Below are 17,475 nucleotides of genomic sequence, written 5' to 3'. Positions count from 1 at the left end.
GTAGATAGAATCCAGGCACAGATCATAGCAAAGCGTCTGTCATATTTTTAAGACTATCTCCATGGTCACAAGGCCTAGGTAATGTTATGCGACAAAAATTAAGATTCTTAAAGAGAGAGACCAGAAAAGTCATCCATTCTTTTGAAGCCATTCATAATTTGAATGAATATGTTTCTACTAGCCAAATTATGAAAGCAGGGCTTGGGATGTCTCAGCAAAACGATTAGCGGAAATTAGGGCAAAGAATTTCATGTTAATCCCTTAATGCCACTGGCAACTCAACAGCTGCTTCTTTTCCATCCAGAGATTTTAGAGTGCCAAAAAGCACACACACAGCAAAATACAGGTCAAGCCATTAAGACAAATAGATGAAGATGGGTCACAAGTGCATTTGAACAATCTGAGGTGCTATGGGACTAAATTAATTGTAATGAACTGTGAAACTTAATTTTTATTTTAATACTCTTAAAGGAAAGAGCATCATATTTTGTTTCCATTTTAAAATGGTATCTTGATTGTTCTCCTTAGTCAAAGTCAAAGTCTTTATTGTCATTGTACATCATGTATACAACAAAATTGGTTTAGCCTCTACTGGTGCAGTCCATAAAAGAATACAAGACAAAATGAATAATATAAAGAATAATCCTTATACAAGTAGGAAAAAACCTAGTCATACGTTTCCATATGTACGTCATATTCTGTGCAACATGTATATTACTCTGGTGTATGATCTTATGGTATATACATATTACACACTACACTGGCACAAGTGAAATTCGTCATATTAATCTGTTTGTGGTGCTATATTGTGTTTAGGAGTTTGACAGCCCATGGGTAAAAGCTGTTTTTAAACCTATTTGTCCGGCTGGCTATACTTCAATGTCTTCTGCCCGATGGTAAAAGTGAAAAGAGATACTGGCCAGGATATGAATCACCCTAAGTATCTTCCTTACTCTGCTGAAACAGGGAGACCGGACGATGTCAACCAATGTTTTCTTGTGTCAAATTAATCACTCTGTAGTGCCTTCCTGCCCACGGCTGTTAAACCAGCATACCATACTGTTATACAGTATGTGAGGACACTTTCTATTGTGGACCAATAGAAAGAAGTCATCAGCAATTGTTCCACCTGATTTTTCCACAGTACTCTAAGGAAATGAAATCTCTGTTGAACCTTACTCAACAAAGTAAAAAACTCTACTTCAGCTTTTAAATGAATGTGTTACAGGTAATACTTGACGGTAATCGAGCTCAGAATTACAGTTGTAAGTCAATAATCATTCAGTGGGTCATGATGTGATCATGCCCAATTGTACAACATTTTTTGCAGTGGTTGTAAGCTAACGCCACGGTCGTTAAAGAAATTCATTATCTTTAATGCTTCCGGAAAGCAGAAGTAAATTCTGAAAACCAGCAAAAATGCTAAAAATCGTGGTCACATGACTGCGGATGCTGCAAACATCAGTAAATGCAAGCCAGTTGCCAAGCACTTAAAATATAATCGCGTGGCTATAGTGGGGGGTGCAGTTATCGGAATTCCAGAACCAGATCATATGCAGCTCTGAGGAGGCCCATCGTAACTTGGAACTGTCATTAAGTACCCAGTCACTAATTAGTATACTACCTGTGCTCATTCCAAGAAATAAAGAGGCATTAGTAATGGAAGGATGATTTCCAAATATATAGAAGCAAAGAGCTATTTACAACAATGTAAAGGATCTAAACAAAAATGCTTAACATTTAATAATATTAAATAAATAAATAATAACAACAAATCAAGCAGATTATATTGGGAGAAAGAGTCTGAAACCATCGCACTCGAAAATATGTCCAGCCTTATAGTAACTTGATTCAGAGTTACACAGGTTTCAATTTATTAGTGTTGTCAGAAAACACTTGAAGAATAAGATTTTTGAAAACTACTGCTGAGGTTTTGTCAGTTAAGATGAATGTATTTTTCTCACAAAAATCTTAAAATCTTGTAACTAATGATTTAAATATTGAGTCACTCTTATACAGTTGAGAAGGACCAGCAAACAATTCAAAATGTAACTGTTAAGCTTATGTTTTTCATTGAAGAGGAGGAAGTTTTAAATTATAAGCAGTATAAAAATGATTGTAATTTTGTGCCCTCCCCTTCCCACTTTCATCGTGTTCTGCAATCATTTCTTTAGATGCAAATGTGTGTTTACTTTTGAGGGCAGCAGTATTAAAGCACCAAATAATAAGCTAGCACTATAACAAGTAATTAGGAAACCAGACACTTTCATAATATCAAGGAACACTACAGTATTGTAATATATGTATATTCTCATTAATATTTATGATCTATTTATTTAAAACATTTGATTGGCCATCCAATCAACCAAAAACATTCTGGGCAAGTTACAGAAAATTTGACAGAACCTAACAAAATACAACTGTGTATGTCAAGTCTATACTGTCTATCAAATTGTATCAAAAATGTACAAGTTATATCAACACGTAATGATATAATAATAGAATAGTAAGTCAAACAGAAATGGCACCATGGAATAATTAACGGTGGGGGGCTTATATATGATTATATAGTTCCCTTTGTTACTTTTGTTTCCATTTCTGTTAATAAGGGGAATGGTTCTACAGAGTGCTTGACTGTTGGCCTACGCTAATCAGCATTTTCCTGAAAATTAATTATACTGTAGAAGAAACTGCTTTTTGAACAAAGATGCCAAAGCAGCATTACTAGTATTTTATGAACAATGAATCCTAATAGCACCCTTCTGAAAACACTGATTAATCTGTCTTGCTAATGCAACAGGATAGTAAATATCTGCATATTGGATGTTGTATTTGTTAATAGCTTCCTAGCTTTTGTCTAAGACTACACCCTCAGACTTTTCTTTGTACACAAGTAATTTATGGTGAAGGGTATTTGGCCTGCCCTTAAGTCCAGCATTAAGAGATGATGTTTTGACCTTAAGCTTGTGCCATAAAAGCAATACTTAATTGTTCCCTTGGGATTTTGTTCAAAGGTAAATGAAAAGTTTTCTAAAGATTTGGAATGGTATATACTAAAGTCAACCCATCCCTTCCTGTATTGCTGAGCACCAGAACTGGAAAGCTTCTAAATGTAGTACAGTGATTCAGGAGTTCAATTTCTGGTTTGAAACCCATAAAAGTAACGTTTAGGTACATACTTCCGCCAAGTCCCATGCAATATAGAATGAAACTGATTGTGTACTGCTTACTGATGATCTGTGTAACTATAGATTTTGCTATGTTTTCAATGATTATTTTCTTAATAGTCCTTAAGCTGAGATTCCTTGGCGTTTTGATTTCTGTTGCTGCTCTGTAACAGCACAGAGTAGTCGTGGTATTTCTGCTTTAACAGCTATATTCTGAGATTATAGATTTTGTCTTATCATTACATTTATGTATACTGAGCATATTTTATATCTCTCAGTATATTTTCTTTGATCCTCCCATCTCATCAGGTCACAACTGGTGCACATGATTTAAGGCTACATTTCCACATTACCTGAAAGAGAGAAACATACAAACATGATATTCCTTTTATGAGTTTTTCCTCTTATCTCTTTAATACCTAACAGTAATGTTATTAAAGTTTCCTATATTGAGCTTTGAGTTATGAAGTGATGTTTGTCATTATTGAAATAACTTTTGCTTTGACTGACAAGTTAGCAGTTGCAGAGGGATTAAATATGTCTATTAGCATGTTTTACATTTCTAATTACTTAACAGAATAGAACAGTCTTTAAAAAGAAAACACAGTACTGTAGTTTTATCCTTCTGTCCACTGTCTAGGAAAGTGTTGGCTGAAGAATCCTTAGCGTTGAAATCCACGCATCTTAAAAGTTGCTGAGGTTAAGAAATGCTGTTCTGTAGAAACCAGGATGTAACCAATGTACTTGTGATCAGGGTGGATTTGATTTAAATCGAGTCAATTTAAATCATGATTTAAATCATGATTTAAATCACTAGTAAAAAGACTTGATTTAAAGCAACTCGATTTAAATCATAATTTTTAAAGAGCAACTGTCATCTCTGCTACTCCTTTGACCCGCTGTTGACTCACCGATAGTCCCAGTGTTGCAGAATATACAGCCTTGTGCTACATAACTAAGCTCCATTCCATGCTGAATAAACTAAATTATTTATGTATCTTAAATAGAAAACTATCTTACAATAGATTTTTACCCCAAAAGTTTTTTATTAAAATAAATTCAATAAAAATCAAAAAAATCTGATTTAAATAAAAAAATCCAATTTAAATAAAAAAAATCCAATTTAAATAAAAAAAACTGATTTTTTTGATTTTTTTAAAAAAAAACATTAATTTTTATCCACCCTGCTTGTGATTCTCCCTCACCTTTACACATACATCTGTGCAAGCATGTTCATTTTCATAATCTGTTCATTCATCATGTACATTCTAATCAAATTTGCTAAGTAAAAAATCTTGTTGAACGGCGGGTATTAGACTCCTGAGTGATTATGTTTAGCACGGAGTTACTTGCATTCTCAAGGACATGATAGCACTGAAGCCAAAATAAAGGCTTTTTTTTTTCACATCTGTAAGAGATATAAATTTTTTAGCAAGACAATTATGCACCGAGCTATTTTCTTTTCCTACAAAGGGGAAGGAAGCGAACTAATTGCCAGTGCTCAGTGAATGGAGAAAAGTAGTGCCAGTCCATGGCTGCCTGTACACGTGACCAAGCTTGAAAAGTCTCTCTGGAATTTTGAGAGAGATGTGATAGCTGTGATTGTGATGGGTGACCGGGCACATTTTCTTTCTGAGCTGCACAAAAACAGCTGACGTGGGTAGTTTTTTGTTGTTGTTTTTTTAAGGCAGTCACTTCTTGGTTGACTTGTTTCTGTGTGCTGCTTTTGCCATCTGCTGGAAAAGGAAGAAAGGAGCCTTGCTGTCCTGCCTTTTCCTCCCCCAGTTTATCTGCAGTCTAATATACATGCAACATTTCACACATTTTTAAGAAGCAGTCCATGGAATTGTGTTCGCTCGGTCCATAGCAGCCATATCTACTTTTAGTTAGGATGTGCTAATCTTTCAATCCTGATTTAATAAGAAGTCTTGGTTAACATTGTTCATAGTGAACATTGAACACCTGGTGCTCTGACATTTAATCCGGAGTTGGGAAATTGGAGCCATTCTGTACTTGTGCAGACTTTGCATAATCTTAGAGCAGTGGTTCTTAAAATATCGTTTCTGATAATATGAAAGCCATACATTTTCCTCCCATAAATCAGTGTATGATCTTAAGAAACATACCTTGCAAATGTCTGTTGATCCAAGATTTGCTTATCGCAGAGGGCATATCTTGCAAATCATCTATATGTGGATCTTTGCTCCTTAAAGATTCCCTTTTTCCATAAAAATGCATATAGAAGCTCTACTTTATCCTGGTTAACATTTAGACATTGTGCAAAATCTTCGTGACATTTTACCACCTTTCTTGACATAGTAGTTAAGTGAATCACTGCAGTTGTTATAACAACAATAACAAAGTTATCAAGTGAATCTGGGTTCCCCCTTTGAATTTGCTTGTCAGAAGGTTGCAAAAGATGATCACATGACACTGCAAAAATCATCAATATAAGCCAGTTGCTAAGCATCCGAATTTTGAACATGTTACTATGGGGATGCTACAACTGTCATAAGTGTGAAAACTGATGATAAGTCATTTTTTTCAGTGCCATTGTAACTTGGAATGGTCGCTAGATGAATGGTTATAAGTCAAGAACTATCTGTAAAAGAATATTTGAAAACATCTAAAACATGCATAAGGTCCAGTAGTGCAAAAAAGTTTTAATCTTCTCAGGCTGTGGTACTTGTTAGGGTTTTTTTAAAGTCATCAGACCCCTGATTAAGAGGCAAAAACTAGTGGTGGAAAATTGGTTGCATTTGGATGATTTTTTTTATCTTTACTCTCTCATGGAACCCAGTCAAGGGTCTTGTTGCACCTTAGGCTTCTGTGGAACACAATGTGAAAAACGTATTAGACGATGTTAGTACAGGTTATATTAGACGATGTTAGTACAGGTTATATCTAATAACAGTGCCAATCCAATAGAGACAAGCAACATATTGACACCTGGAATTGATTTTTCTTACCATTATTACTTTCCTTGGTGGTTGAGGCACTTGGCCATTAGGGCAATTAGTCATTGGGGACCAATGGGATTTTTAAAAAATTATTGTTATAGCTTTTAATCAGGTCTGTGTTGTACTCCTTTTTTCTCTGTGTGTGACTGCCTTGTACCCTGCCTAGGATCCTTGTCAGTTAGAGCAGCCTATACATTTTCTTGCAGGTGTTTCATTATCCCTAGTTTGAGTAATGAAACTGCAAGAAAACAACCAAGCTCAGAGAGCACCAAGGGTCCCTGATCTCATCTCTATCTAGCTCAGAAAAACAATCTTGCAGTTATTTGCTTCCCAAATGAATAACTTCCCTCCAACCCCAAATCATTGGGGGGGCGGGATCACAAATCTTTGTTCGTGTTTAAAAAATAAGAATATATGTTACTGAGTCATTCTAATCAAATTGAATAATTGCTACCTTTTCCTTCAGCTGAGATCTGTATTTAACATGACTTCAAATGAAGGCCGAAAAAGATCCATGAGGGCCCTTGTGGCTGTTGGCAATGGAAAAGGATCTGCTGGTAAGTAATTGTCCTCCAATAAATGACTCAAAGCATGGAAGCTATAGTTAATCCCTTACAATAGAGGTAGAAATCCCCTTTTGTTGAATGTATTAACATTTGGGGAATATTGTATCAGGCAAGCATCTTTTAGAATTAGAGAAGAGCTCAAATAGCTTGTATGTCTGCTGTAACTTTCCAGACTCGTGCTGAGATGCAGAAGATCCCAGTAAATTTAAGGTTTGTTAAATGATAGCATTTGATGTTGTTGAACAGGCACCCTGAACCTTGAATGTATATTGCAATGGACTTCCTCTGAATATTATTCTGCAGAAAGATGAGAATCACGTTAAGTGTGGATACTGTTTCCTTGTATGTAATAAGGTTGTTGTTGCTTCTGTTAAACAAGCTTGACTGAAAATGGATGCTATTCACAGCGTTCTCTGTTAACCCCCAGCACTTCAGATATAAGCATGTATTGAAGGATAGACAAATGAATGAGCTTTTAACTATATTCATTTTGTGGTAGCAGGCCAGCAGCAGGCTCTTCAGATTTCCTCCCCCCCCCCCTCTATTTTTTGAAGACATCCAGCTTTCATCTCACCTGTGATGTTGTTTTCATTTATTTCTTATGGTTATATGGTTTCATATAGCACCATTATTTGCTTTTGTCCTATTTCTCCTTGTAGAATTTAAATGTATGCAGTATATGTCATATATGAGTTAATCACCCAAGAAGTAAAAGAGAGCGGTTCTATATTAGGACAGAAATGTAGAAACAATACAGTATTGCCTAAATCTGGCAAAGACTGAAGAAACAGGGAAGGAAGCTTTCTAAATCTGTCAAGAGTCTTCTTGGAAATGATCTGTTTTGTAGCAGCAGCACAACCCAGATTGTAAAGCTCAGCATCAAGAGCCTATTTATGTTCAGAACGAAAATACCACCCAGCAACAAAGCCAATATAATTAGCCATATTCGTCTGTTAGATTCCCTTATCGTTTATAATTTTTTACATGCTAACAATTATTTATCGTAAAAAAATTTAAAATATAATTAAAAACCCTTATGACAGTCAGTTTTGCTGAACAAAACTGGACCTTAGATTAATCAAGGAGCCAAGGGCATATTTATTGGAGGTAGTGGAAGGGGGCAGATCTTTTCCTTTTTACTTGGATATATTTGCAGCTCTTAAAAGTTCTAGTTCTGGGGGAGGGAAACTGGCATAGAATTTAATATTACATAGATAAGGGAAAACCTTAGTGCTGTATGTAATGTAATGTATGTGTGAATGTATGTACGTATGTATATATGTATTAAATTTCTATGCCGCCCATCTTACTAATACAGAAACTCTGGGCAGCTTACAATAAAATAAAAAGTTAAAAAGTACTTAAAACAATTAAAATTAGAATAAAAAGTTTAAAAATTAAGAACCAAGATGATGGGCAGCCTGGGGTGAGAATCTTCTCATATACAGTAAAGAACATTGATGCTATATATAGGAATTTCCTCATTTTTTGCAAGTTTCCATTTGTGGTGTTTGTTTTCTAACAGCCCATTTGTATTTATCAGGTTTTGCTCTAGGAAAAGCATCTCACATGAAGAATGCACTAAGAAAAGTATGTAATGCAAAAGTTAACACCGCCTATTGTTATTAAAGTCTGTCTTTACTTCTGTGGTTTTGAGATATAAAGTCACGATCCTGTGTTTCTACCCTTCTATGAATACATTTGGAAAATGTTAAATATCTCAGACCATAAACAACCTTTCCTATCACTTTCTATTTGCTGCTTTTATATGCATTTGGCAGACACTGAACTTGAGTGTCTGCCAAATAAATACTCTGTCCTTCAGCTGTCCTTCTCATCACAAATTCCATAGACATCATTCATGGAATAATAAGGACCGTGAATTGAGAGTGGTATGGATGGGGAAATGTTCTTATTCACTTGCGGCAAAGATTCACTCAATTCCCATTGCTGCACGTAGGCTGATACTCAAAAGATAGATAGGCTCTTCTGCAGAGTGCATCCCTTTTTCTCCTCTTTATCATTTTGAACAAATTGCAATGTTTTCAAAAGACAGATTTGGAGGATTTCACAATTTTAAAAGTTAGGGAAGAGCATCCACTTGAAAGATGTTGTTTGTCATGTGTACAGAATCTATGACTTTGCATTTGCATTCTGGTGAAGTGCAGTGGCTCACAGATACTTTGTGCTTTTCTTTGTGCTAAATAAATCCCTATTGCTTTTAACTTTTTTAGACCAAGGGGAAGGGAGGAGAGAAGGAAGGAAGGAAATTATAAGAGAACTGATTTGTTTATATTTTGATGAAAATAATAGGTTATCAAAAGTTTAAAAGGACCAGATCAGACCTCTCAGTTGAAGCCAATTTATGATTCAAAGTCATACTCAAAAATAACTAATTGAAATCAACAAATATATACAGATTTTAAATACTCTATGCAACTGTTTTTTATTTTCTGCATGTAATCTTTTTTATTTTGACCTAAGACTTTGGAAGGAATATAATTTCTACTGAGTTTTTTTTTTTTTTTACTTTTCATGGGCCATTTTAATTTCCCTTTTCTTGGAAAAAAAAAAGGTTTGCAAATCAGTTTTTCCAGATGAATTACCGTATTTTTCAAACTATAAGATGCACTTCCCCCTCCCCCCCCCAAAAAAAGTGGGTAGAAATGTCTGTGCATCTTATACAGCTAATATTGTGGCCAGGGAGAGGAGAGTTGGTACGTCACCGATCAGCTGTTCTAGGCAGGTGGGATCGCCGCCACCGCCTGTTTGTGGTGATCAGCGGCGAACGGGCGGTGGCAAACAGGCTGCTGACCCGGCAAATGGGCCACAGAGGCACTTTTTTTTTTCTTGTTTTCCTCCTCTAAAGCTAATGTGCGTCTTATAGTCCTAAAAATACGGTAATTAAACATCTCTTTTCTTTGTTTTTTGGTATAATTATTTTTCATATCTTTTTCTTTAGCTCTAGGCGAAGAACAATAAGGTTTTCCTTAATTCAGACTTGACATTTCTCTTGAATATCAATCTGCTAGATTAAATTTAGCCCCTTATTTGGTCATCTGGATTGAGGAAGCTATTGCCTTCAGGAGACTTCATGAAGGCTGACAAAAATTAATATTTTATGACCCAAATTATTAAAATGTCATCTCGTACTAAATAATCTGGAAGAATTTGTTAAGCATAGTAGATTTTATTTATTTAGCAAATGTCATCCATCTCACAAAAAGTGACTCTTTAAATGGTGTACAGCAATTAAATAAAAAATAAATGTTGTAAAACAAGCTTTATTAAAAATATAAAAGTTATTAAAAGTACAGCACAGAAGAGAATAAATATTAACAATAACAATATTAATAACAATATTAACATCAGTAGACAGTACTTCCAGCTATCATTTTGATTCTCTTAATTGAATTAAGTACTAGTTTATAATTGACCTAGAAGTAAGTTTAATATTTTCTCTTTTATCAGTCCTGTGACTTAACTTTAGAATTGAGTTGGTACATTTTCTTAATCATTTCTAGTTTTTTAAAAATAATGTTGTTTCCCCAGGCAAAGAACAAAGCTATGCGCCATTTACAGTATGTTGAAAGATATGAAGATCATACAAGTAAGTATTAGAAATACATTTTAATTGAAATTTTAAAAGTGAGCTAGTTACAATATTTCCCCCCAGATATTATAAAACTCTATTTCTTCCATCTCTTTGTCTCAAAATCCAAATTTCATGAACTTTCAAAATGAGACAGCTTAATATGCCCTATCTGAAACTTTTCCTTTGGCCACATGAATGAATAGCTGTTTTATTCCATCTCACACCCATTCATTCTTTTGTGTGAATTTATCCAAATTAATTAGAAAATGTTGGGGGTGCCTGCAGAGTTCCCTAGGCCCTTTCCTCTCCCATCCCTGAGATTATCAACATCTGATTAGCTTTAGCAAAATTATTTTGCTTTTTCTTTCAGATTATGCCTTGATTTTTTTTTAATGCATGGTAACTACTGTGATTCATTTGAATTAGCCAACTCAGATAAAACACAAACATAAATTAATTGCACCAATTTGTGGATTGCCACAAACTGCCTTCTTATTCATGTTACCCTAGCAATAGAAAAGCAAAAGCTTAGTGTTTTCTCAAGATTCAGAACCAGAAAATCAATACTTGGTTTTCATTCTGGTGCCATATTGTTAAAGATCTAAACACTGTACAAATTGCTCTTCAGACAACTTTCAAAGCAATGCACACTCAACAAATGAAGATGTTTCCATTTCCACTGCTGTACTGCTTTCTGTGTAGGAATTAGATTTTCTGTGAACAAACGGTAAATATGCTTAAAATAATGGATTGAAATCATTCAGGATTCAAAATACTTATTTAGCAATATTTTGTTTTTATTTTAGTTTATCATGATATTGCAACCACTTTTAAGAAAACGACAATTCGGATGAAGAAGCAAAACAAAGGTGAGTTTAAAAAAAGACATTTGCATAGAAATCGGAAATTTCTATTATGGGGAAAATGTCTATTATTTTTTATTCAGATTCAGCTAATATTCATCCAATTTGGACTCCAGCGTGACTTACTCAATTAAGCTGCTTTAATTTTCTTTTAAACTCTTTGATAGCAGCTTGGATTAAGTCTGTTATAGTCACAAAGTAACATATAGCACAATATTTACTTGTGGAAGAATCAATGATAAAAGTATTATATCATATAGTTACCTCAGTGGAGTGTTCTCATTTAATAAATTTTCATCTGTTGTCATGAGAAATGGACAGTTGTTCTCCAATCACTGAGTGACAATTTGCCCTGCAGTTGAAATAACCACAAAAAGCTGCATTTGTAGCTTTTTCATAAAATACATTTGGTCAGACTTGGAATTTTAAAAGCTTTATAAATCTAATCTCTTGAAACAAGTTTCTGTCGGAAAATATAATAGGACTATTATACTCAATGAAAGTGACAGTAGAATATCTGCATCAAAAATAAGTATAAGTCTACAAAGAAAAGTATTCTGTATTCCATTTTACAACCGATGTGCCACTCGGCTTCCTGTATTAACAATATTCCATTGATTGCATTTAAGCAGACTTCTCATTTTTAAAATAAATAACGACACTAAACAAATATATCCATTCTTACCTATTTTGTTTGATCTTATAGTAATATAATTGCAGTAATATCAAATAAGATATTAGGAAGAATATGAATAGTCAAGGTCTTAAAAATAAAAATATAACATTATTTACTTTTTTACAGAAAATATGGGTCTGTCAAAAATTGAATTAAATAAAATTCATGAAGTAGCTAATTTAACAGGTAAACCTGCTAATTAACATGGATTAAACATAGAAAATGTTTATTTAAAAGACAAAGGAGGAACGAACGGAAGGCATGTGAATAATATCTGAAGGAAATTAAATTAGGCTTTTCTGTTTCAAGTGAATTGCAACAGACCAGACACTTCTTTTATTAGGAAGAAATTCATCACCTTTTGCAGCACTTAGCAAACCTGCTTCCAAGAATACATTATTGTAGATAGTCTCAAATAATATAGTCCTCAGATAGGTTGAAAAACTTGTAATAATAGCTGCTGTTTATAATTTTGCCATTTTTATTTGAATCTGACTAAATTGTCTTTCACAGGGTATGGACTTCGTTGTCACCGCGCTATCATCACACTCTGCAAACTGATTGGAGTTAAAGACATGTATGCCAGAGTTTATGGATCGAAGAATATACTGAATCTCACCTCATGTCTCTTTAAGGGATTAGCTAATCAGGTAAAAATTAAGTGAGTGACTAATACATGCTTCTCAGTATGTTAAAAATATTACCTTGGACCTGTATTTTAATGATACTTTATGAAGTGTACTTTGCTGTAGTGCAGTGGGAAGGTACAGGGAGGGAATGTTCGAATTAATTTAAAGTGAATACTGGAAAATAGTTTCCTCTTGATCTCCTAAGCATGGTTTGTGGAGTATGATAATTTTCTCCAATTTTGATTAAAGATAAGTTTTTTACAATCCAAAGATGGATTGTATTTGTTCTTAAAAATACTGCCTTGGCTGAGACTTGAGGCAGGCATAGAACAAGGGCAACATTTTATTTTATTTTTTTATTTTTATTTGATTTATATGCCGCCCTTCTCCGGAGACTCAGGGTGGCTTACAATGTGCTCAGCAATAGCCTTCATCCTTTTGTATATTTATACAAAGTCAGCTTATTGCCCCCACAAACTGGGTCCTCATTTCACCTACCTTAGAAAGGATGGAAGGCTGAGTCAACCTTGAGCCTGGCGAGATTCGAACCTGCAGTAATTGCAGGCAGCTGGTCTTAATAACAGGGTGCTTTAGACCACTGTACTACCAAGGCTCTTTTTATTATTAACATTGATGCAATATAAAGCTGAATGAAATTAAATCAATTAGGAGTTTTGCCCAGGTATGACAATCAGAAGCCAAATAAAAAAGTTCCTTATTGTAGCCTAGTGTTAACAGCTTGAGTGACAATCTCTCTTGGATTTTGGGCAAGTAGAGATTTTCTCTCATCATCTGCTGTCTGATCCATTATTATTAAATATGCCATGCATTAACTTGAGTCCTCCTATATGGAATATATTGATTTTTACCATTCTTCTCTTTTTTTTAGCTAATTTTTGTTTTGTGAGGGGAGTGCTTTCATTTCATTCATAATTGAGGGATTTTCAAACAAACAAGTTTCAGCTTTATAATATTGCTGTATTTTACTTAGCCTCATTTGTGCTTTGTACAACTTGCTTTCCGACTGGGTTGCTTGCTTTCATTATTATCATATGTGTGTGAAATCATCTCAGTTCATCTGACCTTCAGTCACTTTTTATGCCAAGAAAATCTTCAAAGGTGGAAATCAACCTGCGGATCTCATTTGTTAGTAAGAATGCCAGTACATTATTACGTAAAATAGGCAAAATAGTTTTGAAGAACTAGGAAGAGTGAAGAAGAACTAGGAATTAATTTGAAGAACTAGGAAGTGACAGATACTGCTAGATTGAAAGGTCCTTTGCCCGATACAACAAGCTCTTCCTGTGCATATTGTTCTTTCTATGTCTTCACTTTTCAAATCTTGAATGTCACTCCTCATTTCAGTCTTTCAGCCTTTCCGCCTTTCCTTACCAAAAGCTATCGTGTCCATCTTTTCTGATATACTAAAATATTGAGGTTAAACCTGAGGCTAAGGGATACTATGTCTGATACTAAAAACAGTAAAGAGGAGTGAGAATTAGCAGCTAAGGATAGCTTTTAATGAAATTATTGGTTTACTTAATTTTGGAAACTGATGAATTGGTATTTCTATAGATTAGAATCCTCTCTTTGAATTATCCCCACAGGAAACTCATCAAAACCTAGCAAACAGGAAGAAGCTCTATGTGGTAGAATTCCGTGAAGAATGTGGCCCACTGCCCATTGTTGTTGCAAAGCCTAATGGACCAGTCAGAGAAGATCCTGAACCAGAAGAAGTAGCTCTTGATGTCAAACTGGAATGGAAAGAAGTGAAGGCAGAACAGGGAATGAAGAGTCGATGGGCTGATGTCAAAAGAGCGGTTTGGTAGATTTGGGCAGTATTTAGATATAAAAATTAAAGAAGATCCAGCATAATTGTACAATAAGGCAATATTTGGTTTCCACAAGAAGTGAAAAAAAATCTTATTGCTTGCCTTGATTATTGCAGTCCTTATAATTTAGTCATTCTAAACAACATAGCCAACTTTCTACAGTTGGTATCTATTTAAAATGTAATTATTTTGTGGCGTGCAGGCTGTAAAAGAAAAGGAATTTACAAAATCTCTTGACAAGAAAATGAATCTTTTCCCAAATAACTGAAGAAGATAACAACAGTATAGAAAAATAAAGTTGTAATTGAATTTCATTTCACTTCACTTATCTCTATATGTTCAAGAAGGAAACTTGGGCTTTTAATGAATGCAGTAACTTGATGCATTTGGCTTTTAATACTACTTGGACAATACTGAACCAAAAGGAACAATTGGAAGAAGTCCCAGTAATGTTAACAAGTTTTGGATAAGTCCTTGCCACATTCATCATTAATGGAGGCACAATGGTTGCAGAAAGCTCCAGGTCCAATTTCAGGGCTGAGGAAAATATGATTGAAACCCTAAAGAGCGGTTTTAAACAATTTAGGAAGTTCTGAGATAATAGAAGAAATAATTTGTCATGGTATAAGACTTTAGCAATATCAGCAATCTTAAGACTTACATCCACGACTCCAAACATATGTTGCATCCTTTTTGGTGATGGACCAAAAAGTTGTCGTTGTCTAGGTTGATAGTAGGATAGAACTTGTTGAAGTCTTGATTGAAAAGGGATTCTTTCCTGAGAGTCCAGATAATGAAAATGCCATCACTGAATATCAAACAAAGGTGGGATTTAAGAGGGTAAAAGGTAAGAAAGCTACTTGGTCACTTTGACAATGATGACATATTGTGGAGCTAGCATAGCTGTGGCCTGATATCCTTGTATATGTTGTTTCCAAAGATTAAATAGATATGAGTTCAGCGCAAAATCAAAAGAACTGGTGACAAGGTATGCTTTATGGACAGCCCTGATTTATTCCTAATGGCTTAAAAGGGAGGTTGCTGCACAGTGGTAGCTCAACATCCATAATAGCTAAAATGGTATGAGATTGCTGATGAATTCCATGTTTTTTAGGAAGTCTATGGTATCTTCTATGTAGCTGAGAGTGCTTCTGGCATAAAGTGACTCCTTTTATGTATAAATGTGATTAAATTGTGTAATAAGTTAATGTTATACCCTGAATAAATGTCAAACATTTGGTTAGCTTTTTAGTACAATCTAGTTAGCTCCTATTGCATAGCCTGGGTGATGACGCATTTTTACAAACTGCATTGAGAAGGTATTTTCTGGTTAAGGAAAAAATATTGATGTACTGAGCAGATAAATGAGTAATAATTTACCATTAGCTAACATAAAACTCACTTGCATAATTTAATTATATATATATATATATATATCAAAGGAAATTCTAAACATTTGCTATATCTGAAGGAGCAAGCTGACACATACTTCCACTTTTAATAACATAGCAATTTGATTGAGAATTCTCTTCCTTTAGCCCAATAAAAAGTCATATTTTCTTCTTAGAGTTCGCAGTATATATGCTTCTAATTGTTTACCTGGCTTTAAAAGCTAAAATCAACCCTTTCCTCCTTCCCCTTTTCCCTTTTATTTTAGCTGAAACAAAGCTGCTTTTAAATATGTCATTAAAACAGTGAATGCTTTAGGATGTCACTTGGAAAATACAGAGCTTTATACAGATTTGGAAATAAATTCATCAAAGTTACCAGCCTGCCCAAATTCATTAGTCGTAAGAAGCAGAGATAAACTCCAATTCTCTTGCTATGTTCTGTGATATTACTTTGCTAGACTCAGAAGAGACAAGTTCTCTCTCGTTCCCAGCCTGCTTCTTCAGCATCCATGCAGAAGCTTCAGGCTTGTGATTAGTATTTATCCCACCATTTTGGCCTTCTCTCTATGAAGATTTGGGAGGTACAATAGAGATGCTGGTGAACCCTCCCCTTCCCCCTCCCCCCTGCACATAACACACACACAAAAGCTCTTGGTTTTTCCTACTTTGCTTTTGAAGAAGATGATACCTGTTATGAACCAGTGCTTCCTCTAGTATCATATGTGCATACCCTGAGCTTCACATACTCCTTGAAAGCCTTGAGTGCACCCCCCACACACAAATTGCTCTTTAATATGACACAAGAGGAATTTGTTCATGCATGAATGAACAGTAATCATATTTAATAAAATTCTCTCTCTCTCTTTAAAAGTAAACTTTTAAAAATATAACTGATATACATTTCAAGTTACCATAAGTGCTTTCGTTACATAATTTTATCACAAGTGCTTTCATTCTGTTTTAGTGCTAGGGGAGGGCACTTCCCATTGTGCTCACAGCGCACAAGGCAGAAGAATTTTAACTCTTTCTTCCTGGTGGATCCTGAGAAAAAGTGCCTTTTCCAGGAGCTGCCATGAATTGAGGCATGATGGGTCTACTCCACATTTAGAGGGCATGAAAAAACTAATTTTGGAAATTATAAAAGAACAGGCAAATTAGTTGGTTCACAGACAAAGAAAAAGAGGCATGATTTTCTGTCTCAATTACCAAACAATTTGGTTAAACCTGAGGTCTCTATGATCTTAATTGCAAAGAAGGGGGTTAAAATGCCTTTATAGATGCATGTCTTACCCAAGTTCCAGACTAGAAATTCTGTAAAGACCCATATAATTGCAAATCTAGAAAACAAAAGAGTCACCAATCAATCTAAGAGGACATTTAATTATACCTAATTCATATTAGTGGTTATCTGGATATTCTTAGAATGCTGCTCCCATCAACTCCAGCCAACATGGGTCAAGGTCTCTACTGCAGACTGGAATCCAACAGATTCTAGAGATCTATAAGTCTCTACCAACTCAGCTGTAGCCCAACTATGTCCAGAAGGTGTCACCCTTTCTCAAAATTATGGACAAGAAAATCAAGCACACTGAAGCTCTATTTTTTCTTTCCCAAACTGAAATGTTCGAATTGATTATCCTTAAATTATGTTCATAAATGCTGCTTGTGTAAGTACAGTTACAGGTTAGTGGGAATATATGTGCACTTACAAAATTCTATTGGCTTAAGTATTCTTTTCCAAGAAAAATCTGGAGAGGACCTGCTTTGTTTCTGCTTTTTTTAAAAAAAACTAGATA

General features: G+C 34.7%; 1 protein-coding gene across 1 annotated transcript in view; it reads left to right on the top strand.

Annotated features, from left to right (window-relative positions):
• The window catches only part of MRPS5 (mitochondrial ribosomal protein S5), a 35,803-nt gene extending 20,272 nt beyond the window's left edge, over positions 1 to 15,531 (top strand). Inside the window, exons 6-11 of the mRNA XM_034427514.3 lie at positions 6,594 to 6,684; positions 8,237 to 8,283; positions 10,246 to 10,303; positions 11,095 to 11,157; positions 12,341 to 12,477; positions 14,064 to 15,531. Coding sequence (XP_034283405.1) covers positions 6,594 to 6,684; positions 8,237 to 8,283; positions 10,246 to 10,303; positions 11,095 to 11,157; positions 12,341 to 12,477; positions 14,064 to 14,285 — 618 coding nt within the window. The 3' untranslated portion in view covers positions 14,286 to 15,531. The remainder of the gene's footprint in view (positions 1 to 6,593; positions 6,685 to 8,236; positions 8,284 to 10,245; positions 10,304 to 11,094; positions 11,158 to 12,340; positions 12,478 to 14,063) is intronic.
• Positions 15,532 to 17,475: the final 1,944 nt, after the last annotated feature.

This window comes from Pantherophis guttatus, chromosome 1 (assembly GCF_059756535.1).
Source record: "Pantherophis guttatus breed Tessera chromosome 1, ASM5975653v1, whole genome shotgun sequence".
Classification (NCBI taxonomy): Eukaryota; Metazoa; Chordata; class Lepidosauria; order Squamata; family Colubridae; genus Pantherophis; species Pantherophis guttatus.
This window is presented reverse-complemented; position numbering and strand designations above follow the sequence as displayed.